The sequence below is a fragment of the Asterias rubens genome, chromosome 7 (assembly GCF_902459465.1).
Source record: "Asterias rubens chromosome 7, eAstRub1.3, whole genome shotgun sequence".
Taxonomy (NCBI): Eukaryota; Metazoa; Echinodermata; class Asteroidea; order Forcipulatida; family Asteriidae; genus Asterias; species Asterias rubens.
Genome location: NC_047068.1, coordinates 10,535,856 through 10,562,824, shown reverse-complemented (window position 1 = coordinate 10,562,824; position 26,969 = coordinate 10,535,856). Strand labels below are relative to the sequence as shown.

Below are 26,969 nucleotides of genomic sequence, written 5' to 3'. Positions count from 1 at the left end.
CAAACAAAAATCGATTCATCAGTGTTGTCCAATCCCCCGGCATGCAGAACATTGTGGCGGTTTCTTAGCACTCCTGAATGAGCACACTATTTGTTTTCAAACGAAATTTTCGATCTGAAAACATGTTTTTATAATAAATTTAACAAGTGAAGAGCCCGCTCAAAGTTAAAAGGGGTTGTAATGTATTGCCAAAGGTAGGGCCTTTGTAATAATATGATTTTTGGTTTCGTTGCATCTCCACTTTTCAAACTACTTTAGTTTGAATGAATAAACAAAAACAAAACACAATACATAGTTGGGCGAACCAAAACCGCTTGTGACATCTGTGCGTATGTACTATTATGACAACCTATTATGTAAAAATAATCACTTAACAAAAGGTTTGCATCCGTGTGCTGGAAACGGGGGCTCAAAAACAATAATAATATGAGATATTTAAAACAGTCAGCTTAAAAAAATATATAAATCAATTATATAGTTATTTTTCATGCTGTCATGATTATTGCAAATAATTTCAATTACACACTGGTAACTAACTGGGGGGGGGGGGGCACGTGCACCCCCCCCCTTGAGATCTGGACATAAGGCCTACCTCTCAATTCAAATAAATTGTTACATTTCATAAGCTTGTATGCATTAATTTACAAGTAGGCCCTTTGGAAACTTTGCATCTATTGTTTCTATTCAAAATTAGAACAACAAAGTGTTTGGACATTTTAGTAACTCAGATTATGTATAGAAACAAATACTGAAACGAAAGGCATAGACCTAACAAGGTGGTTAATTATAATACAAAATGCAAACGGAAACTATTATTATTGGTCAGAGTGCCCCCTAGAAATAGGATAGGAAAAACAGTATTTTTTAAAACAAAACAAAACAAAACAAAACAAAAAACGGCGCACCCCCCCCCCCCCCCCCCCCCCCCTCCAATTACAATTTTGCCGTTTATATATATTTTCGTTTTCAAGACATATTATTTGGGTACTGGCAAAATTATCATTTCTATTTTACGAAAGATATTCCCAATGGTGTGCCTTGCTAGCTCAAAGTGTGACAGATAGGCCTATACTCATATAAATCAGTTTTCAAAGTGGAAATCGTAGCTTATACTAGTAGTAGAATTGATACATTCTTAGAGAGAATTAACCGATACAATGAAGGAATTGGTTTCTAAAAATCCCTGTGGATTTTAACCAAACTTGTGTACTTTGAAAATTCATTAATTTCTGCCCAATAAAACCACTAGAGCGTCTGGAACGGCTTGAAACCTGATCTGAGGCCATTACTATAATTGTTTGCATCTTATACCCGTATAAGTCATTTTAGTTGACAGGCCGTCGGCGTTACATTGCAACACTGCGGCTATTTCTCACGGGCCTAATTACAACAGGTAGGGCGATTAGGGCTTACTACTATTATGGTCTCAAGGCATCCTGCGGGTATGTCAGGAGCATGGTACGTGGTTCGTTATTGCCAAGCCCCATTTTCTTTAGTTCATAAAAAAAAATGCAACATTTGAAAATCACTTTGAGGATTTAAAACAGTTTATTTTTGGACCTGCTTTTTCTGAGTACGTGGGCTGCTTGTTAGTTTGAAATGTTTTCTAATTAAAACAAACGATGCGTGGAATTAACTATTCCAGATGTTGTGACGAAAAGTTGTTCGGGGTGCGCAAATTTAATTCGTTGTGCAGAAACGTCGGGGATGCGCAACAGGTAGGTGGTTGGGGGGGGGGGGGACTTTGCCTCTGTACCGCCCTCTAGCGGTTCGGCAAAAAGTTTACCGGAAATGTAGTTCTTCGTTGTCTTTTTTCTTCAAACGCCGGGGTGGTTTTCTATGTTTATATCGTCGTCTTTCAAGTGTGTGAAATATCTTGTGTGGAAGGTAGGTGTTTAAGGAGGTCAATTGCTCTTCAACTAACCATTTTTATGTTGTAATTGAAGGTCTTGCTCTTTGTATTCTAATGATTTTTGTGGCGTTTGTTGAAGTAGCAAGTCAGATCCATTTTCTTCCTCCATGATGATGATCCAACCACCGTCCATTGACTCTGTCTCTCCTTCCTTGATATACCGACCACCACCAGCTGACTGTGTACCCTGTATCATGTAAAACGTTATCAGTGGAGTCAATTTGTATTTGTTGTGAATACGAATACCCGCACTCCTCTCAAAATTTAAAATTAAGAAATATTGAGCATTAATTAATCAGTCTGGCATTAGTTTTAATGGTTTCACTACCAAATAGTTCACTGTAGTAGGAGTAGGGCCTAGGCCTATGTATTATTATTAAAAAAAAAAAAAATCAATTTTTATATACTAAATGAAGGGTAAGTCAGTTCAGTTTAGTTGTGAGGGTTACGTTATTGTCGCAACTAAGTTCAGACTTTGAGAAGTCCGGTAGTGGTGTAGACCCAGAGTTAAACTGGGGCAGGCGCCTTTTCCTTTTGTCAAACTATGATTCATAGTATGAAAATATTTTGATAAAAGGAGTACAGAGCCCCAGTTACTGGGTCTAGAAGTTGTGTTTTGTTTTCACACTAGTAGTACCGTGAGAAGGCCGGTGATAGTTCACAACTCCAACACACACGGCTTATAATGTAGTGTTATTCTGTTAAGGTTATGCCTTGACTGGTGCTTCCCTTCTTCAACGGGTCGCTTGTTCACACCATCTATGATTGTTTTGAGATATAAAGCTTCAATCGTAACTTATAGTATTAAGCAGAGAATCAACGCTTACAGAAGCAGGGAATTCCGCACTTCTATCAAGCGCATTTCACAGGTTAACAGGGAATTTTTGCTTGTGTTACCATGCATATTCATACTAGCCTGAGGCATTCTTCGCTTAAACACAGCCAGCGCAAAATTTATGTGCTCACACGGCGGATAATGGTGATCGTCAGCACAAAATTCAGCAGGAAAGCTGAGCCATGAGGCTGAGCCCAGATTTTCCTTCTTCCATATAGTAAACCAGCCGTTTACATATTAGATAATAGCTCTGTTTAGACCAAATGCACATGATGTCATATCAGTAGGGGGCCCTCACCTAGAGGTAAAAAAGCAGTGCGCTTTGATTGTTTTTACGCCGTGAACTATAAAAAATCACAGCACGCCATTTGTGGAAGTCAAATTTTTGACTTCACAAGATGGCCGACCGTGAAAGTTTGCAAAATAAAACCACACAATTTGAGGCATATTTGTGTGGATCGTTATGGTCTATTTTTAAAACATCATTCTAACCATGCATAAAGAGTTAATGGCCTGACGTTCGGACCCTAGCGGAGTCTTTCCCGAGGCTAAGTCAAAGACTCCAGGCTAGGGTCAAATTAAATGTCATGCCATAAACTATGTTTCGCATTTGTAACCTCGGGCCTTTTGGTTGGTAAGTTGTTTGCAATGTCAGCTAATTCTATTTTCTCATGCATTTTATAACAAATGCTTTCTATTGACCAACTCGTCTGATCTAAGGCAACGTGTCCATTTAAAGACAGTGGACACTATTGGTAATTGTCATAGACTAGCCTTCACAGTTGGTGTACCTCAACATATGCATAAAATAACAAACCTGGGAAAATTTGAGCTCAATCGGTCATTGAATGAGCGAGATAATAATGAAAGAAAAAAACACACTTATCTCACGAAGTTGTGTGCGTCTAGATGGTTGATTTTGAGACCTCAAGTTCTAATATCTGAGGTCTTGAAATCAAATTCGTGGAAAATTCTCGAAAACTATGGCACTTCAGAGGGAGCAGTTTCATCGCAATGTTTTATACCATCAACCTCTCCCCATTACTCGTCACCAAGAAAGGTTTTATGCTAACAATTATTTTGAGTAATTACCAATCGTGTCCACTGCCCGTTAAAAGAATTAGGTAAATCATTGGAGTTGAACTGATGCACAAACACAAATTGAAAATAAAAAAACATGCATTTGGCCTTATTCATCATCAGATATATACAACTTTGCACAAGATAACAATAAAAAGATCTGCTGTTTCATTGCTCCCTGAAATCTACAAGGGGTTTTCCCTGATGTTATAATTGCCTTTACAAGTTGTATGCAATAAAACCTCATTTAGATAAAAAATGACCTCCAACCACCCATTGCTCCCTGGCAATACAGTATGTTGCATTATAGGTCCATGTCCAGTGTATAGCACCAGTTCATAAATCCGGGAGGTCACAGGTTCAAATCCTGATCTAGTCACCTTTTTATTATTCACCCCAAAAGAGATATCTTTTTTTAAATGTATGTTTTGTTGAACTTGTACTGATAGTAGTATTGATTCCAGGGCCAAACAGTATATCCCCACTGGATCAATGACTGACCCGAGTCTATATAAGAAACTGACCTGCAGTTTTGTCTCCATAACAGGGGTCCTTCATCATAGATGTTAAATTTGCATTAGGGATAAAGAATTTTATTTTAGGGTCCTTCAACTGTTCAATGTACTTTACACCCAAAGACCAGTCAAAATTTTCTCCAAATGATCCAGCCATCAATTTCATCAAACTTTTTCTAACTTAGAGTTCAATTCCGTATCTAAAGACGTTAGGACGCATTGAACCCTTCCAAAGTTAGGAGGAGTTACTTGTCCTAACTTGAGATGGGATTAATCCTAGCAGTTTGTGAAATCGGCTGGGTTGTTTGATTAGTTGTAGCATCCCCTGTTCCACGGAGGAAGTACTTGTTCAATGACTTGTAAGCTATTAGGCCTACTGGTCCCGCTTAAAACGTTAAGGGCAAATGGTGACATGTTGTGTACTCTTCAAATGCATTTTCTAATAAAAAAATCCTTCTGAAAATAAAGCAAAGGTACATTGTACCTGTAGTAATTAATAAGCAGGAAAGTTCGTTTTAGAACTGAGAAATCTCACGAGTTCCGCAAAAATCTATTCAGTGGCAGTAGATTTATAGCAATATCTGACAAAGTTTTTAAAAGAACATTGTAAGTAAAGTACCCATCAAGTAGATGGAATACACACATGGTGTTATCCCAAACCAATGTAGATTGATACCTAACCACCCACGCAATGTCTCAAATTCCACCCTAAAAACAAGGGGAAAAACCTGAAAAAGATACCCCTTAAAAAAAGGGGAATGAAGGAATTTGTGGACAAAATATCTGGTCCAGTAGAAATTCAAGCCCTAAATTTATGCCAATCATTGTATTAGGGATCCACCTTTAATGTGTGTTTTGTACCACATGGTGACTGGAACATTTTAAAGACCATAGGGATCATTATTATCTTGTATCCATAGTCATAAACATACATCCTGATCCGGGTTCTTAATGATAAGTCTGTCAGCCTAAATTCAACTGTGCCCTTTGAGTTTGCTCTATTGATATTGTCATCTTTGCTTAAATTAGGCTAAATTAGGCAGCTCTAGTTGATTGTCCAGGTTTTTCCCCAGAAAGGAGGATGAAAGCCTTATTATTTGTTATTTGTTATTTGTTATTATTTCAAAGCTGGCTGCCGAGTTAACTCTTTAGGTTAAAGTCAGCGCTTACTTTATGTTTACAAGTTCTTAAAAGATGTGTAAGTTTAAAGCCATTGGACCCTTTCGGTAAAAAAAAAAAAAAAAGTTCACAGATTTACAAATAACTTACAGGGTTTACAGAAGGTAGTGGTGAAAGACTTCTCTTGAAACATTATTCTATGAAATGCTTTACTTTTTGAGAAAACAGTAAAACAATATCAATTCTTGATAGCGAGATTTACGGATTTATTTTAAACACATGTCATGACACGGCGAAATGCGCGGATACAAGGGTGGGTTTTTCGTTATTTTCTCCCGACTCCGATGACCGATTGAGCCTAAATTTTCACAGGTTTGTTATTTGATATAGAAGTTGTGATACACGAAGTTTGGGCCTTGGACAATACTGTTTACCAAAAGGGTCCAATGGCTTTAACGAGAAAAAGTGTCATTTAATTTTGTTTTTTTAATATGTTAAAAAAAAAAGGATGCGGCCTCCAAAAAGGATGAAGGAGGGTACGGTCAACTGGTATTTGTTTTTAGTTGGCTTTACGTAGAATTGCTCATGCATAAAACTAGTAGATGTAGGTCTATGGAATGACACACCCCATGAGTTTGCAAAATTCATGTTCTAAATTTGAATAGGCCTGATAATTGCCTCATGGCCAGAAAAAAAGTGTATTAAAAGAGGCCACTGCAGGGTAAACTTGGGGCCAATGTTCAAATGAAACAGTTAAGATGATAAAACTGTGTTCTCGTTTTGATTCTATAGTTTCTTCTCATTTTGATTCAGGGTTGGATTTCACAAAGAGTTGAGACTAGTCTTATCTCAAGTTAGGACGAGTTACTTGTCCTAACTTATTAAGTGTTGTCTCTTAGGAATAGTCCTAAGGTAGGACTAGAGTCCTACATGTATTTTAAAGTGAAATCAACCCTTGGGGCTGTTTGCATAAAGAACTAAGATTCATCATAACTCCAAATCAACAGTAAAGTGTGATGTCACAATACAAATCACTATGGTAATACTGACAGTTTGTCTTACGATGGATTGTATTGCTTTGTGAAATCGACCCTTGGTCTTGTAAATAAAATCCCAGTGTGGTTAAGATTCTGAGCTACATACAAGTCCTGCCCGGTCGTTAGGATTTTCCTCCTAATTCAAGCCCTGCTAGTGGCCTGAAGTAGGCGAAAATTGTTTCACTCTGACCATGCTCTGACTAATCTGATATTTACATGTTATCAGCATTGCTATCTGTTTAGCATGAAAGACGTATTTATACAAGCTGTTAATTGGTTTGCACAGTTCAATAATTCCTGTGTGCTGTGAGAAAACAAAGTTGTGTTTAGAATACACACGCCCTGCCATAGACCAACCAGTCAATAATATGCAAAACAGGGCAGTGGTTTTCAATTCTGCCCCTGAATGATTTGCACTCAAAGCTCTAAAACTTACACACTTTTGTTCAACTTCGTGTTGAACAAAAGTTGATTATATCAGTAACCTTTGACCTACAGACTAATGTGCCTCTTCGGGGATACGTGACTCTCCTGAAAACATTGGACTGTGACTTTCACCCTTTTTTCCTTCAAAAACTTGACGACTAAAGCCATTGTACGTGTATGCTGAAATAAACGTTTGTCTCGAACGAAAAAAAGAAGAAAAAAAAATTGCTTTACCAATTCTCAAAAACTATGTACCGTACAGTAGCAAGTACTACCATCATTATCTTTAATTTGTGTGAGTTTAATGTAAATCTGTGGACATTTGTGTTTTTGGTTGTCATACAAGTACACGAAATACCCAAACATTCATTTTAAAAGTGATTGCATATGTTTGGTAATTAGAAACCATTGTTTGTTTCATTCCTATACAGTCAGTCCTGTGAAAGTTTCATTTCAAAAAGTGGTAGCGAGTTTGAGATATTTCCGAAAATCTGGAATGGTTATGTCCATGCATGAAGATTAATCTGCAGTTGGAGTAGACAATCTGAGAAACCCTAACCTGTCAGTAACGCTTCTTAGGGCCATGTCACACAAGGAAATTTACGGGCAACCAGTTCCAGGCAATCACCAGAAACAAAAGGCATTCCCATTTGAATGTAATTTTTTTTTTCTTTTGTGGATCATAAGACAATGTTTTAAAATTGACTCATGTGCTACCAAAGTGGTCAAGTACATTGTAGCATGCACTGCATTTGGTTGCCTCCAAGTTGCCTGCAATAGTTGCCTCGTGTGACAAGGCCCTTAGATCCAAAATTTCGTTCACCGCATTACTTGGAAGTGAAAACACTATCCAAAGCCGCTCTACCTCTTACCAAGTAAGTTTTTCCTAGTCATACCAAACAGGAATAGACCCTTTTAAAGGCAGTGGACACTATGGGTAATTACTCAAAATAATTATCAGCATAAAACCTTACTTGGTAACGAGTAATGGGGAGAGGTTGATAGTATAAAACATTGTGAGAAACGGCTCCCTCTAAAGAGATGTAGTTTTCGAGAAAGAAGTAATTTTCCACCAGTTTGATTTTGAGACCACAAGTTTAGAATTTGAGGTCTCGAACTCAAGCACTGAAAGCACACAACTTTCTGTGACATGGGTGCTTTTTGTCTTTCATAGTTATCTCGCAACTCCGACGACCAATCAAGCTCAAATTTTCACAGGTTTGTTATTTTATGCATACATGTTGAGATACACCAAGTGAAAAGACTGGTCTTTGACAATTACCAATAGTGTCCAGTGTCTTTAATGGGGAAAACAAAAATAATTGGATGGAAAGTTGAGGGAAAAGCAGACCGGGGGTTCCAACAGGCATGCTGTGATACCATAACTCCCATGATCATTCAAACGTAATTTTATATTATGATTACCACAAGAAGCATTTCTGAAGGTTTTGCATGATTGCTCAAAGTTTTTTTTATAAAGTTCATTTGCTCCATTGGAATCATACAATGCTGTTATTTCTCTGTGGTCAATAAGGGAACAATAGGTTGAATATTTCAGTTGCATTTCTCAGCCAAAATGTTCATATGGCATCGATAAATGGAGTTATTAAAATGGATGTTTTTGTGCAATCGTATACGTGTAGCTCTGTAATCATTGTGTTCTTAAAATAACTTTTCAGCTGGCGCAGTATGCCTCCAGCCAGGCAGCATTGATTTGTTTAAATTGTTTATTTTATACAAATGTAGATACATTAAAAGCATAGAGCTATATATATTGACTAGAGTGCTAACACCACGTTATACACGCACTAAGGTTTTGAAGCCGTGTGGGCGCATCCATGTTTATGTACAAACCAATACAAAAGATTGAAATTTTGTACAGCAATTGTACGGCTATTAGTCAATATATATAGCTCTATGATTAAAGGCAGTGGACACTATTGGTAATTGTCAAAGACTAGCCTTCACAGTTGGTGTATCTCAACTTATGCATAAAATAACTAACCTGTGAACATTTTAGCTCAATCGGTCATGGAAGTTGCGAGATAATAATGAAAGAAAAAAACACCCTTGTCACACGAAGTTGTGTGCGTTAAGATGGTTGATTTCGAGACCTCAAGTTCTAAACTTGAGGTCTCAAAATCAAATTCGTGGAAAATTACTTCTTTCTCGAAAACTATGGCACTTCAGAGGGAGCTGTTTCTCACATTGTTTTTTGTTCCCTTCAACCTCTCCCAATTACTCGTCACCAAGAAAGGTTTTATGCTAATAATTATTTTGAGTAATTACCAATAGTGTCCACTGCCTTTAAAAGGCACTGGACACTATTGGTAATTATTACTCAACATACATGTAGTTGTTAGCAAAAAACTTACTTGGTAATGAGCGATAGAGAGCTGGTATATTGTGAGGAATGGTTCCCTTTGAAGTATCATAGTCTTTGAGAAAGATGTAATTTCTCACTAAATTATTTGAATTGAATTCGAGACCTCAGCTGAGAATCGCACCTTCACTGCCTTTCAAGTATGCTCACATCAATGTTATACTTTGTTCCCTACTCAAACAGATTCTTGCATATACCAGCCATGAACTTCCTCAAAGTAGCCGTTCCCATTCTCAAGATGATAGAGTAGAGCCTACGCTAACCAAGACATGAACCATGGCAGACCGGAAACGTAAACCACCCCGCAATAACTCCGGCCGCAATGTCCCACCTGCTTCTACACGCAGCCCAGCCCGCCCCGCCCCGACCACCACGCCCACGCGCACCCCACAGCCTCAAAGCCTTTACGAACATGGTAACAGCTCCCACTACAGTCGTAGACCTAACAGCGACACCTCTATGGTGACTGTTGGACAGGACTTTCAGCAGCTGGACCCTCGCTATGCACAGCAGATACAGGCGCTGCCGCAGCAGCAACAAGACAACATTCCATTCAGGTAGGTTGTAGTTGTTTTTCTCAAGCAATACAAGCTAAAACCTGGGAATAACTGCTTTATACCCCTTCTGTCTGCCCTTGCAAATGGGCAAATCCGGGGAATTGCCACAAAGTTATGGCCTTTGTACTCTAACTTGAGTGTTCTTTGTGTGTTACATGTATCTTGGGCAACTAAAATCGCCATTGGGCCTCAAGCATGGGTATAGTGGACAGCCAAATAAAGTCACTATTGGGGCTCTAGCAGGGTATTGTGCGCAGTCGACTATAAAGTCACCATTGGGCTCAAGCGGGCTGTGGTGCACGGTTGACTAAATTCGCCATTGGGACTGAAAGGGTTAAAAGATGAATCTCTCTGAGAGAGGTTTCTTTCTGGATGGTCCAAACTGTACGCGCCCTCAATGTCTCTAACATCTCTCTGAAAATTATCGTAGACATTCCCCGAGGGGCTCTCCAATTCCAAATGGGAGAAGTTCCCCACGGCCCGACGGCAGAGTGTCTCCCCATCCCAGTGGCAGAGTGTCTCCCCATCCCAGTGGCAGACTTTCTCCCCATCCCAGTGGCAGAGCGTCTCCCCATCCCAGTGGCAGAGTTTCTCCCCATCCCAGTGGCAGAGTTTCTCCCCGCCCCAGGTCTCCCCGTCCCAGCACCCGGAACTCCCCACGCATCAAGGACAGACGATCAGCTCGCCTCGCTATGGGTGATGGAAACGATATCGGTCTCTCCGTCGGAGATATTGAAATGGGAACCGGTAAGTTTGATTGGTCAGCCATCAGATCTAAATTTCATAGTTCAGAACAATTGAAGAGAAACACAACACTTTAGTTGTCCTCTAATAGTTACACATTTTTGACAGTTCTGGAAATTAAAAGTCCTACCAACACTAATATGTTTATTTATATTTGAGTCTTATTACTTATGTGTGGATATTAACTGGAAGGTTGACCTTCTCACATCTACTTCTAAGGGTTTAAGCAAGGATTTGATAAGACTAATCATGTCCAGAATAGCTGTTGAGAAACAGCATGTCCAGAAGAGGCCTAAACCCGCCCTTTACCTTAGCTCACCCCATGGTACCACGTACTAACCCCATGGAGGCAGGCCAGCCTGGCCTCTACCATCTCATACATGTTGTGTGAAAACAGCTGTTTCTATGTACACAGTGTATGATGTCACTGTCAATACTGGACCCCAAAATAAAACACAGCGTGGAACCGGAGTAGGATTACTGTATCGGTATGCTATACCATCGAGCAATAGCTATATACCCTTTGTACAAGGTCCATTGCTCTATGGTCCATGTAGTGTAGTGGGCTGGTGTAATACTGTACATGTACAAACTTATGGGTTTTGACTGAAAGTTTGCAAAATCATGTTATGCGGTCCTCAGAGTGTGCGATTGGTTGGTAGTTCCTGACCAAAATGGCGTCGTTTGGATTGAAAACTAGGGCAGTGAGCCCCTCTTCCTTGCACTGTAAGTTGCTGAACTGTAGTGATTGATGATTGTAATGTCATATTAAAAAGTGGAAACCCGCTTGTAGTATGTATGTGTACAGCACACTGTGTGTTTGTTCATAGCAAGTATGTACAAGTACTTTACTTTGTTCAGTATTACAGGAGTTATGTCTGGTCCTAAGTTCATACAGCTGCTTAAGCAGAAAATAGTGCTTATGTTACATCAAGTGGAAAACAATACTAAACAATTTTCTGTTAAGCAGAAATGAGCAGGATACCAGCCACAAATTGTACTTGTGACATGGTAGTTTGGCTGGTAACCTTACTCTGGTAAGCAACATGTTGTTATCCTCAGCCCTATGATATTGGACCCAGTCTTCACAACAACATGGCTGAACTCTCCTGGCTAGCACAATAGACCGAGGTTGGAAAACTATGGAAAGCCTTAAATGCAAATCAAAATCAGATAGCCATAGTTTATATTCGGAGTATCAAACAATTGGTAATCAAATCAAAAGAGATATTTAAGCTAATACAGAAAATGTTGAATTTTGTCAAAATTTTTCTTTACACAATTGATTGTTTTGCTAACATTCGGTCGGCCCAGCAACTGGCATACTGTGTTTAAATATCAATAATTAAAGGTCTATATTTTCTCTTTTCTTTCTAGTCAATCCTGCGTTTTTAGAGGCGGGGAGCCCTACGCTGTCACCCAACGAGACACGGCGCTATTCCAGTGATTCCAGCGCCTCGTATCGGTCCAGTAACCCTGATGAAGATGAGATTATTGAAAGAGAGTTGATTGCCGCCAATCTGCAGGACCCTACCTCGGTCATAGGCATGCTGCCAAGCAGACAACTAGGTAATAAGAAGTTTTTTAAAAGTTATTATTATTCTGGTTCATTAATATTAAAAACACGAGGTAATGAAAGAAAAAACACCTTTGTTGCACAATTTTGTGTGCTTTCAGATGCTTAATAAAAGGCTTAGGTCTGAATTATTTTAATATTTGAGTGAGAAATTACCTCTTTTTCTCAAAAACTGGGAGTCGTTTCTCTCAATGTTTTATACTATCAATAGCTCTCCATTGATCGTTAACAAGTAAGGTTTTACGCTAACAATTGTTTTGAGAAATTACCAATAGTGTCCAGTGCCTAATGCTGACTTTGAGTCTAATAAACACCTTTCAATTCTATAAAGTAATGGGGTTGTGTATGTTTACCCATAAATCCCCCAGTCATGATACTTGTGTCCTTAAGAAAGACACTTAACCATTGGTACGTCCTTTGGATGGTACGTAAAGCCGTTGGTCCCATGTGTTGTGTAACGCATGTAAAAGAACCAAGTGCACTTATCGAAAAGAGAAGGGGTTCGCCTCGGTGTTCCTGGCAGTGGCTGCTGTATGCGCCGTAGCACCTTGTAAACCCTTAAAAGGTGCTACATAATTTGGTCTCAGAATTAATAACTTTAATACTATAGCCTATTTTTGTGATTAAATGTATATACTAAGCACCTTGAGTACCTTGTTGGTAGATATGCGCACTGTATAAGACTTTGATATTATTATTGTTTTTATGAGAAAAATCTTCTCCTAAATTTAATCTACAAATAAAACGTTAATGGCCTGACAGTTCGACACTAGCAGAGTCTTTCTCTCAGGCTAAATGGCAACACAGCACACAGTATACAAGTATAATGATGTGACAGACGCAGCCAGTCCATGGGGTTGTCAATCAACCTTATATCTAAGCATCCAAGAAGGAAATGATTAATTACTTTTTGTCTTTGCATTTGGTGTACTTGCAAGGTTCACCCTTAGTTTTGTCAGTGACTGGCCAGCGGAGCGGGACCAGTTAGTTAGACTAGTCCACTAGTCTTTGTGTAACACAAAACACTGACGTGAACAGATTTACATTAAACTTACACTGTTTAAAAATAATGATGGTAGAAAGCTTCCCTTAAAACATTACTTGATGAGGTGCTGTAGTTATTGAGAAACAAGTAAAACAATGTCACAAAAAATAATTTGTTGAGCTGCATTTAAAGACATTGGACACTATTGGTAATTGTCAACAACCAGTCTTCTCACTTGGTGTATCTCAACATATTCCGTAAAATAACAAACCTGTGAAAATTTGAGCTCAATCGGTCATTGAAGTTGTAAGATGATAATGAAAGAAAAAAACACCCTTGTCGCACCATGGTCACACGAAGTTGTGTGCTTTCAGATTCTTGATTTCGAGACCTCAAATTCTAAATCTGAGTTCTCGAAATCAAATTCGTGGAAAATTACTTCACTCCCCATTGCTTGTTACCAAGTTAGTTTTTATGCTAATAATTACTTTGATTAATTACCAAAAGTGTCCACTGCCTTTAGGCAAGAAAAATTAGGTAGCTAAGCAGCTAAGCATAACAAAAGTATGCTTACCCGAGTAAGATTACCAGCCAAACTACCATGCCACTTGTACAAATTGTGACTGGTATCCTGCTGGTTTCTGCTTGAAGCAGCTCTATGCAATTGGGCAATGGTGAATAGGGATGCGTTACATTTTGTTAAAAAGGAATTTATATCTTAAAAATGGAATTGTTTCTTTCCCTCAGGACGCACACTATCCTCCGCGACCTCCAACAACAAATGGCTACGACAGCGCTCAAGAAAGTCGTTGAAGCGCGGCCGTTCAATGTCAGGACGCCACACCAACGACAACAGCGGCATGGAGATGATGATTGACAGGATCCTGTCAGACGAGGACATGACGGACGGGACTGGGAGGGCGACCTTGAGGAGGAAGAAGACGATCAAGGGGATACAAGGGAGCATGGAAACCAAAAGACGAGTCAGGTAACGAAACGGAGGATTTTGGTAACACCATGTTCATAGCTCAAGTTCATAATTCAATTTATTTCCTCTCAATCATTTAAAATGACAAATTATAACATTACAGGAGAAGAAAACTTTATAGATTAAGTTGAGGAGGTCTTCTAAAGGCAAGCTTGTTGGATGGAGACCCCCCGAATGTGTGTACCTATACATATGCGTATCTTTAAGAAAGAACAGTGTAAAGAATAGACTGAAATAATTTAAGGCACACAAACTCGTTACAAATGAAAAGACATGGACAAAACACAAACAAGACAACACAGTGTGAATATCTCTTTTTGAGTGGTGGTAACGACTCAAGGTTTCAATCAGAATGCTCTGTATACATTTTTTTGTGAATTTTGGTTTTACTCTTAAACACCAACGTGTGTATGCACTTAACTCAGTACTTTCTCAAGCTCTGTAAAAAAATCACAGGCCTAGTATTTGGGTGGGATTCAAACCCATGCCCTTTGACAATCTTGAGCAGATGTCTTATCAACTAGACTACCGAGATTGCCCGGTAGCTAGAGGTAGTTAGAATATTGTATTTTAGCAGCAAGTATTGCAACAATTTAATAGATTTTAATCAGCTGGGGATAACGAATATTATTTGATTTTACCCATACATCGATTTGTGTAAAGCACTGTATACTTTCCTGAGTCCTGTGACATTTTTTTTCAACATCTGTAGAATGTTTAACATTCTTCTTTTCAAACTCAAACTATTTATAAACTTACCCAGTCAGTTTCCCTTGTTGTCTATTACTTGACAGTCTTATCACTATTTATTTTGTAATTTTAGAAATTAGAAAACAAAGTCTGTTTTATTTTTGTATATTATTATGTTTTGAAACATTGCACTGCTACATGTCCTTTTGCTGCCTTAGAATACAGCACAGGTTATTTAATCAGATACAGGTTTTTGAATTATATTTAACAAACATTTTGTTTACATTTACACAGGGAACAGTGTGAGCGACGATCAGATAAAAGAAAACCTAAATCTGTCGGATGGTTTAAATACTGGCGTTATCAAGTGTCCTATGTAAGTTTTGTTTTACATTATTTTCAGTTACTGCCTGACCACGTAGGTTTTCCCTGGAATAATTCTCTGGGGTTTTCCTCCCACATTTCAAATCGAAATTTCTTCCTAATCTTCCTTCTCAGTCGACTCTAGTTAGAGCATTGAGATTATGTATCCAGGGGTCAATATTACAAAGAGTTGGGACTCGTCTTATCTCGAGTTAGGACGAGTAACTCGTCCTAACTTAAGATTAATCTTAAGGTCTGCATGCTATAGTGCAGGGTTGGGACTCGTCTTAAGTCCTACAAATGATTAGTTAAGTTAGGAAGAGTTTTGTGAAATCGACGGCAGAACCTAATCCAGAATCCTGGACTAGAGCCTTGCTTATGGATTTTGTTTTCAGTCTATACCTTATTGCATGCGTTTTCCTTTATTCAAGCTTTCCCACATCTTAAAAACTGTAGAAGTTTGAGATCGATCGACCATCTTGGTTACGAAAAAACAAAAAAAATTGATTACTCTTTTTCCATGACATCATTTTTTTTTTTAATTAATAAAATGGTCACTGAGCGATAAACTCCAAAGAAATAAGTTTTATTTATTTCTCATCAAATTTGATGATACCCAAACCTACATTCGTATGGACTGTAAAAGGGGTAACCCTGTTTCAGCCCTAGGAGTAGGTGGCAACGGCCTCTGGAAAAAAATAATTGTAGCCCACACCTTGAAGTGGCCTTCAGGCCTTGTGTGTCTGGCGACTTGCATTAAAAAAAAAAAAAAAAAACCATACAAATTTCAAGGGATATATATATAAGTTTCATGTAAATCTGTGATCTTAGACACGTTTTTTTCTTACCAATTCTGTAATGTTCCTGTTTCAATATTCCTCCAGGCATGGGAAAGTTTTAAGGAGTCCCTGAGTAATCTCACCTACTCGCTGGAGCTCTGGCGAGACCCGATCAAGAAGATTGAAGGTAACTTTGGCAGCGGCGTCACGTCTTACTTTGTCCTCCTCAAGTGGCTTCTCCTGCTGAACATTCCCATCTTCATCATCTCCTTTGGGTTCATCACCATTCCCCAGCTCGTTTACCAACCAAGCGCCTCGCAGGAGAACCCCGAATCCTTCACAGGGGCAGAGATCTTGACTGGAGAGGTAAGGGTTTTTGTTATCAGGGATGTGATTTCTCCAGTTTTTATTTTCCCTCTCAAAAAGAAAAATTCTGTTCTTATTAATTTTTGTTTTTTTTAAAGATCAAATTAATAAAAAAAAAGAAGATAAAAACTATATAATAATGCACCAGATTGCAGAGTAGGGCCTCTAAAACCAAAGATGAATGTTTAAGGCACTTTAAAGGCACTGGACACTATTGGTATTTACTCAAAATAATGATTAGCATAAGACCTTACTTGGTAATGAGTAATGGAAAGCTGGGAGAAACAGCTCCCTCTGAAGTAACGTAGTTTTCGAGGCAGAAGTAATTTTCCACGAATTTGATTTTGAGACCTCAGAACTAGATTTTGAGGTACCGAAATCAAGCATCTGAAAGCACACAACTTCGTTTGACAAGGGTGTGTTTTTGTTACATTATTATCGCGCAACTTCGACGACCAATTTAGTTCAGGTTTTCACAGGTTTGTTAGTTTGTGCATATGTTGAGGTACACCAAGTGGGAAGACTGATCTTTGACAATTACCGAAGGTGTCCAGTGTCTTTAACGAAGACTCCTTTTACTTAGCACCATGTTATGGATTGAAAGGTGCTGTGGGGAAAAATGCAGTCAATCAGGTCAACATATGACTCCAGACTACTTGCCATCCCCAAAACACGCACCACTACTAGGGAAAAAAGCTTCCACGCTGCTGCCCCCAAACTCTGGAATGATTTACCTCACAGCATCCGCCACTCTAGCTCACTAGCAGCCTTCAAGAAATCTCTCAAAACCCACCTGTTCAACTGATTTGCTTGCTTTTATTTATTCTTTGCTTTTTGTTTATTTTGTGTGTACAGCGCTGTGGTACTTTCCCCTGTTAGTTAGAGCGCTTTATAAATACCTTGTATTATTATTATTATTATTATTATCATTCAAACAATACAGTGGATGATATTGAATGGTCATACAGTAGGAGGGTTAATGAAGTGACACCCTATCCATTATATATCTAGGGCTGGCTGACCAACACAGAGCTGTACTACGGATACTACACCAATGAAACCTTCAACAAGATCGGCAGTACGTATTGGAACATGCCAGTGGCATACCTGTTTGCCAGTAGTGGATACCTACTGCTCATCTTCATCGTCTTGGCACAAGGGTAAGTTTAAATCTTCCATTTCTTTTTTTACTGTTTCAAGAGGGACCATTTCCCTTCTTCTCATAGTTCAAATTCAAAACTAGTGGATTGGATTAAGCCATTTAGAGGTATAGCGTCCACAATACTATAACACTTTAATTGAGTTTACTTGTATGCTGTCCCCCTGATTAAAGCATAAATAAATGCTGAACTTCCATTCCAAGGTGGGGTCACTGATTGGTTTTTGTTTATGCAATGCTGAGTTATGTGCAAAATTATAAAGAAAGATGCAATAAAGGTCCACGTGAACCTTTGAAACTGAGTGTTTCCTCAAACTGTCACAATATTTTCACAAGAGTATCGAATCCACCCACGTTTAGTGAGGTCACAGTGGGTACCAACCGCATCTCTGGCTGTGGCATACCTGAATGGACACCAACCCTTAGAAATCTGAGAAATGATTCCAAATGCATGAATTGCTTCTCAGATTAAAATATTTTTGCTTGAAAAAAATCGTCCAAATCTATGGAAGCGAATCGTTTCTCAAAATAGTTTCTACGATTAACAGCCGAATTTTTTTTATGGTAATTTTTTTTTTTTTTTTTTTTTTTAATTTAAGAAAATTTGGCTGTACCTTTAAAGAGCTGTTTCTGGTTTAATTGTTCCCTTTCATCAGTATGTCTAAGACATATCGTGAATACTACATAACTGGGGATCGAAGTCACAACTTCTACACCAGCAAAGTGTTCAGTGGTTGGGATTACAGTATTACGTCTGAAAGCACTTCTCAACTCAAGCAGCGGAGTAACTACTTAGAGCTAGCGGTAAGTAGTTGGCCGTGTCTGGTTCATATTTCATGTGAATGCAAAGCGAATTTTGGTGACACAACAATCAGTACGCACTTCCTTTTTCTTTGTGACGCAGAGAAATTTGCTTTGCACTAAGTGAACCTGGCTTTAATCTCCGTACAAGCCAATAACTCAATGGAGAGAAAACAAAGGAAGGAAATTTCAGTTTTTATGTGGGAGGGAAACCCCAGAGACTGATTCCAGGGAAAACCTGCACAGTCAAGTAGGGACTGAAAACCCATTCCACATTCAGTGTGATTGAAGGGGGGGGGGGGGGGACACCTAGAGGTGGAAGGCAAGGAAAGATACCATAACACCCTCCTTTTTAATATATTTATATGTACAGTCACATGCAATTTGGCCCTTGGACCACGATTTGTGGTTATAATCAAATGAAATAAAAAAAATAAAAAAATAATAATAATTTATTTTTAATTTATTTCTCTTTTTCAGGAACAACTAGCATCCCACCACGTTAGGAGGAATCAGAACTGCGGAGCATACTGTCTTAAGATTCTACTGAGACTGTTTATGAATATCGTGGTCCTTGGAATTATTGCCGGAGCATCTTATCTTATATTCCATGTGTACAGGGAGAAAACATTCGCGGTGAGTACAGAAGGATAAAGATGAATTTCGGTTAATTTCGGGCTTGAAATATACACTGGATTTTCAGGCCAGTGATTTTAACAATGGCCAAGTAAACTTGCTACTCGACCAGCAGGCATGCAGGCATGTGTTTTTTATTTGATTGATAATAATTGTTTACATTCTTTTGGGGGGTGGGGGCTGGGGGTAGGTGTGGCACCCGCTTGTTATTTTATGCATATGTTTGGATACACCAAGTGAGAATACTGGTCTTTGAAACTTAACGGGTGTGCTCAGAAATCCATTTATAATATTTTGATTTTTTAAAATTTGGTTTTCAGACTGATATTCCAGTTATAGGGGACCTTGCTATTGCTCTCTTAGTGAGTGGGTACAATCTTGTTCTCCCGTACATCTTCAGCGTCATTGGATACATAGAGAAATATGAAAACCCTCGTACAACGCTCTACTTCTCGCTCTTCAGGTAAGCAGGGATGTAATTTCTCCGTTTTTAACTGGAAATCTTTTTTTTTTTTTACACCCCCACTAAAAAAAACCCCCAAAAACCATATGGAACACCCTAGATTGCAGAGTAGGGCTTTCAAAACCATAGATAAATGTATGGATGCAGGCTTCTCACCTGCAAGCTTTCCCGCTTGCAATCTTTCACACTAATAATATCCTGCACTCTTGATTTCTTTCTTAGAACACCATTTGTCACCCTGTTCTTCTTTGTTACTCCTACCATTATTCACGGCCCATTACATCACATAAGAAACCTCTTTATTAAATTTGTTCTTCTTCATATTTTTGCAGGACATTCTTGATGAAGGCGACCATTTTGATTGTGTTGGTGTATCATTGGTTCAATCAGTTTGATCAATGCGATGGGAATAGCGCAGGCACACTTCCTTGTGAGGTGAGTTTTTTCTGTTAAAAAAAAAAAACCTTTTCCACTTTTAGTCTTAAAAAAACTTGACTCAATTTGATAGAACTGCGTAAGTGTTGATTTTTGCTTACTGGGAATTTACATTGTGCTGCTTAAAGTAAGCACAAGAGAAGGCATGCTAAGCTTCCGGTGCTCACGGTAAGCAAGTGAATGAGGTAGCAATGCATATCCACTGAGAATGCACACTAAGAAGTTCGCTTGATTTTCTTGCTAACAAATGAAAAAGCTGCTTACCATTAAGCACCTCTATTAAACGGCTCCCTCTGAAGTGACATTGGTTTTGAGAAAGTGGTAATTTCTCACTCAATGATGAAAGACTTCATGCTGAAGCCTTTTTATTATGTATCTGAAGCACACAAAGTAATGCAACAATGTTTTTTTTTCTTCTTTCATTATTCTCATGCTAATTGTGACCAATTGTGCCCAAAATCTTTTACAGATTTGTCATTTTATGCATATGTTGGGATACACCAAGTGAGAATACTGGTATTTGACAATTACCAAACGTGTCCACTGCCTTAAACCTTGCATCATTTGTTTCTTTTTATTTGTTTTGTTGCAGTGTTGGGAGACATTTCTTGGTACTGAGGTATACAAGCTGGTCATAGTGGATCTCATCATACAAACACTCTCAACTTTCTTCCTTGAGTTCATAAGAAGGTTCGTACAAATACTAAGCAAAACATCTCCATTAGCCTTTGAAGACCATTAGCTTTTTTGAGTTATGGTGGACACTATAGGATGTCACTCAAAAACTATAACATGATTCGCGCGCATATACCGCCGGGCAAAACCTTTGTGTTTTGGTAGCCAGCTAGAAAGTGTATGCAATCTTACCATGACTACACGTCTCTTTCTGGCGAAACATGGCGTATACAGTGTTTTTTTCAACAGAAGGCGGTTTGAAAGTAAACATGGGTCACATCGTCTATACAGACAAATTTACCCAAACTCATAGTGTCCTAGTATTGTTTCCACCATACCTCAAAATGGCTTATAGTGGCCAGGCTTATAGTGGCTGCAAGATTTGGCCTTCATCCACTCAACTAAAAAAAGGTCAAAGTAAAGGTCACGACCCAAATTGACATTTTCCAAAGTTTCCCATGTTATCAAAGTGTATATGGCCCTTCGCACAAATCAATGGCTTCGACTTTGGATTTGGCTACAGGCTCCATTCTCTGGTCTAGAGGGCTGAGCGAGTATGCAAAGCACGCGCAATTGCCAAAACAACTGCGAGCGCCAAGCTAGCCTGAGCCGAATCTGGAGCCGAAGCAGTGGTTTTGTTAAAAGCTTATGTTTCTAAATTAAAATGATGTAATTTATTAAAGCTACATAATTGATTACACAGAAATGAATTGTCTAATAAGGGTTAAGGTTATTTAAAGGCAGTGAACACTATTGGTAATTGTCAAAGACTAGTCTTCTCACTTAGTGTATCTCAACATTTGCATAAAATAACAAACCTGTGAAAATTTGAGCACAATTGGGCGTCAAAGTTCCGAGATAATAATGAAAGAAAAAACACCCTTGTCACACGAAGTTGTGTGTGTTTAGATGGTTGATTTCGGGACCTCAAATTCTAAATTTGAGGTCTCTAAATCAAATTCTTGGAAAATTACTTCTTTCTCGGAAACTGTGGTACTTCAGAGGGAGTCGTTCTTACAATGTTTTATACCATCAACCTCTCCCAATTACTCGTCACCAAGTAAGGTTTTATAGGATTTGAGGCATTGCATGGTGAGGTATCAATGTATATTTGGTTTGCGGTAACACCATGTGTGTATCTACTTGCCAGGTAGAGTTGTTCTTAGTAAGGTTTTATGCCAATAATTGTTTTGAGTAATTACCAATAGTGTCCACTGCCTTTAACGTGTCGTGGCTGATCGGTTAAGAGCACAGGATTCAAGCTTTGGTGTTTCTGATCACCACAGAGTGTGGGTTCAAGTCCCAGTCATGACACTTGTGTCCTTTAAAGCAAGACAGTTAACCATTATTGCTGGCCTTTGGCTGAACGTAATGTGGGGTTTTCACCCAGTAATTCTGCTTTGATTGGCTTGTAAACCATGACACAAGTACAAATTTCCTATCAAAACGTTTCATATAAATTATATATTTTATTTCTTGATGTAGGATTGGTCGTGATTATTTCTGTAAACGGTTTACGTCGCCGGAGTTTGACATAGCGAGGAACACCATGGACTTAATTCAGTCTCAGACATACACTTGGTAAGAGTTCATTCAGAAATCTCGAATCTTGAAAATCTCACATCAAATTTGTAATTTGACTTTGACTTTGCTAGGGTTGAAACATCAAGCCATTGAGTATTTTTTTCATTTTTTGTTATTTTGTTACTTTAAGGGAAATGAATTGCTGGTTTTTAAGATAAAAGTTTGTGAAGTTAAAAGTTGATATTGGGGCAACTTTCATTAAAAAAAATTGTTAAGCACATTTAAGTCTGGCCTAGCAGTAATGGGTCACCAGCCAAAATACCAGGTTAATGTATATAGCTCTTGACTGGTTTCCCCCTCATTTTGTCTTAGCTAATGAATGCACCAAGTATTAGACTAGTTTGCTGCTGCTTTCTGCAGCTTCAGCTTCTGGGAGGTACTCTAAACAGAGGTGCTGTCCTCAATGGTTGAAAAATTGCCAGATTTGCAGCCTCGCTACTAGGGGCTAAGCACTGTATCATAACATCTCGTCACTAACCCCTGGAAGGGAAGTGCTGAAAAAAAAACACTGATTGGCTAACCAAAAGTGACTGCTCTGTGCGTACACTTGTTTACAACTTCCGTGGGCTTTTAGATCAACCACAGGACTAATTAAAATATCCTATATATTTGGATATTTCAAAGGTACACTCCCATGGGTTATTATAAAAAAAAATTGCTCGGCGAGATCGTACACCACTGGGAACAAGGTTACAAGATTTGGTTCTTATTCTTCTTTTATTTGTTGAAAGGATTGGAATGTTCTTTGCACCTCTCCTGATGATCATCTGCATCGTCAAACTGATTCTTCTCTTCTACATCAAGCAGGTAGGTCATCCATACACACAGAGGTCGGTCGGCTTTTAGCGAATTGTTGCTCAGGCTTTTAAGACCTTTCATTTGTTTTTCTTGATTACATGGTGAGTAAAAAAGAAGTTGACCGAGATTTATGATTAAGGGAATAAAGGGGTAGCGAACTCGTTCTTTCACGGCCGTTTAGAACCGGCAGGGTCTTGCCGTGTGAAAATCACTCTGTTTTATTTAGCGTATCGTCAATCTTTTTTCGCGACACACACGCCTCAAGAAGCGTCTGCGAATTTGAATGCTGCTTTGATGAATATTGTTAAATTGAATGATTATTTTGTTAAATTGTATGACAAAACATTACATTTTACTAATTTTAACACGAAATCGAATTACTCTTTTTAGTAGCATTCAATTTTGCGCAAAATAGAATAGCTTGGTGGTTAAATTGGCTGCTCATTTTTTGAAATTGACCGAGAAAACCTATATTTAAAAAAAATAAATAAAAAAAATGTTTTGCTTTTTTTTTTATAATTAAGATCAAATGCTTAAAATCATGAAGATTAAACCAAATAAAATGCTCCAAATGGCAGAGTTGGAATTTTAAAACCAAACATAAATGTTTGCAAGCAGGCTTTGCGTTCCCAACTACATTGCTTTATATAAGGCGTGAAGGAAGCAAACCTCGCACACTTTAATGCGTCCAAATGTTTTAGGCTTTCACAGTTTGTCTTCAGACCCTTACTTCAACTTGACCTAGTCCCTATTTGTTTTACAGCTGAGTGTATTGTACAACTGCAAGCCTTCCCTTCATCCTTGGCGTGCTGGACTAGCCCAGACCCTCTTCATCTTGATTCTCTTCCTGATGTATGCAATCTGCGTCTGCTGTGTGGGATACAGTATGGTCAAGTGAGTAGCAGACTAGGTCAACTCTGTCATGGGGATAATGTTTGTCTAGGGATGATCTTTCCAACAGGGAAAGAAGGCAAACTCCCACAAGGGATATATTGGTTTAATGTTGATGGTTATGAATTCCACAAATCAAGACATTGTGATTTAGTAACTAGACAGCAATACTTTGTCTTGTCATGCACGATCTTGGTACAAGAAGAAAAACTATCTAATAAATCTGAAGGGGGAGCTGAAGGTAGAAATTGATAATTCTCTTAAAACAGTCTAGATTGAGGGATGGAGGGAAACATGTAAGCACAAAATATTGCTTAGCATGAAATTTTTGCCTTGATAAAAACAGAATTACAAACCAAATTTTCATGTGATTTTCAGGATAAGCAAACACTGAACAGCTGAATATCAGTAACAAGCAAAATGCTGAAAATTGAAATTCGGTTGGTAATCCTGTTTTTATCAAGGAAGAAATTTCATGCTAAGCAAATTATAGCGCTTAGCAGCTCTATTAGTTGGGCCCTGGTGTTAAATGATTAATAAATTGCTCTATTTTGTTGCTAATTGTTTTCCCCTCAGTACCAAGCCATCGATGGAGTGCGGCCCCTTCCGAGGGTTGAACTCTCCATTTGATGTCTGGACGCAGCTGGTCAACAAATGGGATGAGAGCGCACAAGTTTGGAAATTCATCATCACGTTCATGACAACGCAGGGAGTGGTGGCTGGTTTAATCATTCTCCTTTGGTGAGTAGCACTAAGACAAAACGAGGCCATGGTCTCTGTTGCCCCTAGTCTTGGCCTTGGTGCCCCTTCAAAAGTTTCCCATAGACTTTAAGATTTTCCAATGGAAGTGGCCTTTGCAAAATAAAAAGGATACTTGTGCACTTGACTTTAAGTGCTTCGTAATTAGTTTGGAAGGTAGTGCATTCTGCCCTACTAACCAGGCTCCTAGTGGATGACACCCATGCCTATATCTTTACAGACTGTTAAGGGGGTAACCCTGTTTCAGCCCCAGGAATAGGTGGCAACATGCCCCTGGTGACAGTTGGATCTGGGCCAGTAAACTCACTACTAGACAAGTGCGGTGATGATTTCTAAATCAATATCTTTACATGTATTTAAAAATAAAGGTGTTAAAATATTGACTTTGAATATGGTAGATATATTTCAGTTCTATTGAGTATCAAGGTAAACTTACCCATTAGTAGAAAAAAATAAGGTCAATCTAATATCCTGGTCCATTAAAAAAGATTAGCAACAAGCCCAGCGGTCTTGGGGATTTTCTTTCCAAATTCGAGTCCTGTGTCTATGGCCCATCTGTCTCGGAAAATGAATTTGTTGCATGAAATTTTGAACTAATTTCAACTTGTTTTTACAAAAGGAAAGTGAGACATTAACAGATATTTGTTTGTACATAATTAGTTTAATTTAACTTTCTTTTTTCCCTTCTCATCACAGTTTGGCCGTATACTACTTCAAAACGTTAACCGAGGGTCGTCGAGCAACTGTTAAACGCCTTAAACAACAAATTACTCTGGTGAGTTGAGTTTGCATTGAAAAATATTTGAATGTTTGCTTGATTATCAAATATTATTTTTTATTTATGTAAAGGGTTAGGGTCAGGATCAGGGTTAGGGTATGGAGGTTAGGGTCAAGAATAGGATCGGGGTTAGAGCTAGGGTTAGGGTCAGGATCAGGGTTTGGTCAGGATTAGGGTCAAGGATTAGGGTTAGGGTCAGGGTAAGAGTCAGGGTGAGAGCCAGGGTTAGAGTTGGGCAGTTTTTGGTATTTATTTTTGGCCTTTATGTCTAACATCATACAAGCTTCAAATCAAATTTGTAATCTTTTCTTCAACCAGGAGGGAAAAGACAAGCTCTTCTTACTCAAGATGCTGCAGAATGCTATCAAGAATCGGACGTCGATCAACCGAGGGGCTAGCACCTCAGCAGAAGCCGCAGCGGCCATCCCGCCGCCGATGGTCAAACAGAAACCCAAGAAGTCTCACGCTAAGATAAGACTTGGACAACACACAGCACTCTCACCTCAGGTTCAACAAGCAGTGGACAGTGCCGATATGGTCATTCATCAGTCGGAAAACTGAGGTTTTGTTATTCGTTCCACCCCCCCGCCCCATTTTTATTCAAAAGTCTTTAGATTTTTTAGTTTTTATTAAAAAGGGAAATAGTCACAGACTTGGGAAAATAAGAAATCTCATTCAAAACAGTAATGCATTGCTGATTCAAAATCTGTGCTAAATAGTATTTTGTGATCAAGATTTGAATTCATAAAAATTTCTTCTTCCAATGGTCAATGAATGAACAAAATAAAAGACATGTGTATCAGCCTGAATAGACACTTCTCTAATTTTTACTCACAATAGTTTTTATATAATCTTACTCTATTTAGTCTCATATTAACTTTCTGGTTTTTTTTCACATTATTTCACCTGTTTGTAGCTTGTGATGGTGCATGTTAGTTTCAGATTATTTATCATTTTCATTTTAAATTTGTTTTCTTTTGTACATATTCTGAGATCGACAATTTCTGTATTATAATGTGCAAACGTATTTAAATCAAACAGTTTATTATTTTATATGTCTTCTGTATGCAGAATGAATATTTTTAAGTAATCGTAAATGTTAATTTATTATTCTTTAATCACAAAATCAGGTTGTGTCTGGCCGTAGCAGATTCACAGATTTAGAGGTCAAAGTTTGCTCAATGGCTATATACCTTATTCACAAGCAAAGGGCGCTTACACGCGCATCTCCGGTCCCCCATTTCATGTGTCAAAATGTGCGCAAAAAGAACAGACTCCCCCAAAAAGGCAGAAAATGGTGGATGCGCAGTGTCAGAGGTGCATAAACCCATGTACCACCCTTTTGTACACCTTTTAGCACACAAAATGGGGGACAGGAGTTGTGTGTGTACGTGCGCAACGCATTGTGAATTTGGGTTATTGTGTGCAGCAGGTACAATTTTATGTGCGTTTTCCATTGTTTCATCATGGTTTTATCTATAAGATAGCCGCATGATGACGTCAGTGCATTATGGTCAACTCTTTTAAACTGTTTGGCTTGCTTTAGAGGGACTACCGGTTTGTACTTTTTCCTAACACAAAACACTATGTCCACATATTTACGAAAATATGAGACGAAAATTATTTTGTGACTTG

The 26,969-nt window shown here is 38.5% G+C and overlaps 1 protein-coding gene across 1 annotated transcript; it reads left to right on the top strand.

Moving 5' to 3' along the window:
• Positions 1 to 1,792: 1,792 nt before the first annotated feature.
• LOC117292903 (transmembrane channel-like protein 7) lies at positions 1,793 to 26,969 on the top strand. Its single transcript, XM_033775080.1, has 19 exons — positions 1,793 to 1,887; positions 9,491 to 9,864; positions 10,295 to 10,611; positions 11,986 to 12,177; positions 13,917 to 14,157; positions 15,142 to 15,223; positions 16,095 to 16,355; positions 17,367 to 17,515; positions 18,171 to 18,318; positions 18,796 to 18,951; positions 19,272 to 19,414; positions 19,747 to 19,849; positions 20,442 to 20,539; positions 22,010 to 22,105; positions 22,840 to 22,915; positions 23,670 to 23,800; positions 24,374 to 24,538; positions 25,253 to 25,331; positions 25,653 to 26,969. Exons 2-19 carry the CDS (start codon positions 9,584 to 9,586, stop codon positions 25,893 to 25,895), a joined length of 2,961 nt encoding a protein of 986 aa, XP_033630971.1. The 5' UTR covers positions 1,793 to 1,887; positions 9,491 to 9,583; the 3' UTR covers positions 25,896 to 26,969.

Excerpts from the sequence above, each read along its gene's own strand:
- LOC117292903 (XM_033775080.1), top strand. The coding sequence starts at position 9,584 with ATGGCAGACCGGAAACGTAAACCACCCCGCAATAACTCCGGCCGCAAT. Across the intron at positions 15,224-16,094 it reads GGCGTTATCAAGTGTCCTAT|GCATGGGAAAGTTTTAAGGA; the intron begins GTAAGTTTTGTT and ends ATATTCCTCCAG. Across the intron at positions 22,106-22,839 it reads CAGTCTCAGACATACACTTG|GATTGGAATGTTCTTTGCAC; the intron begins GTAAGAGTTCAT and ends ATTTGTTGAAAG.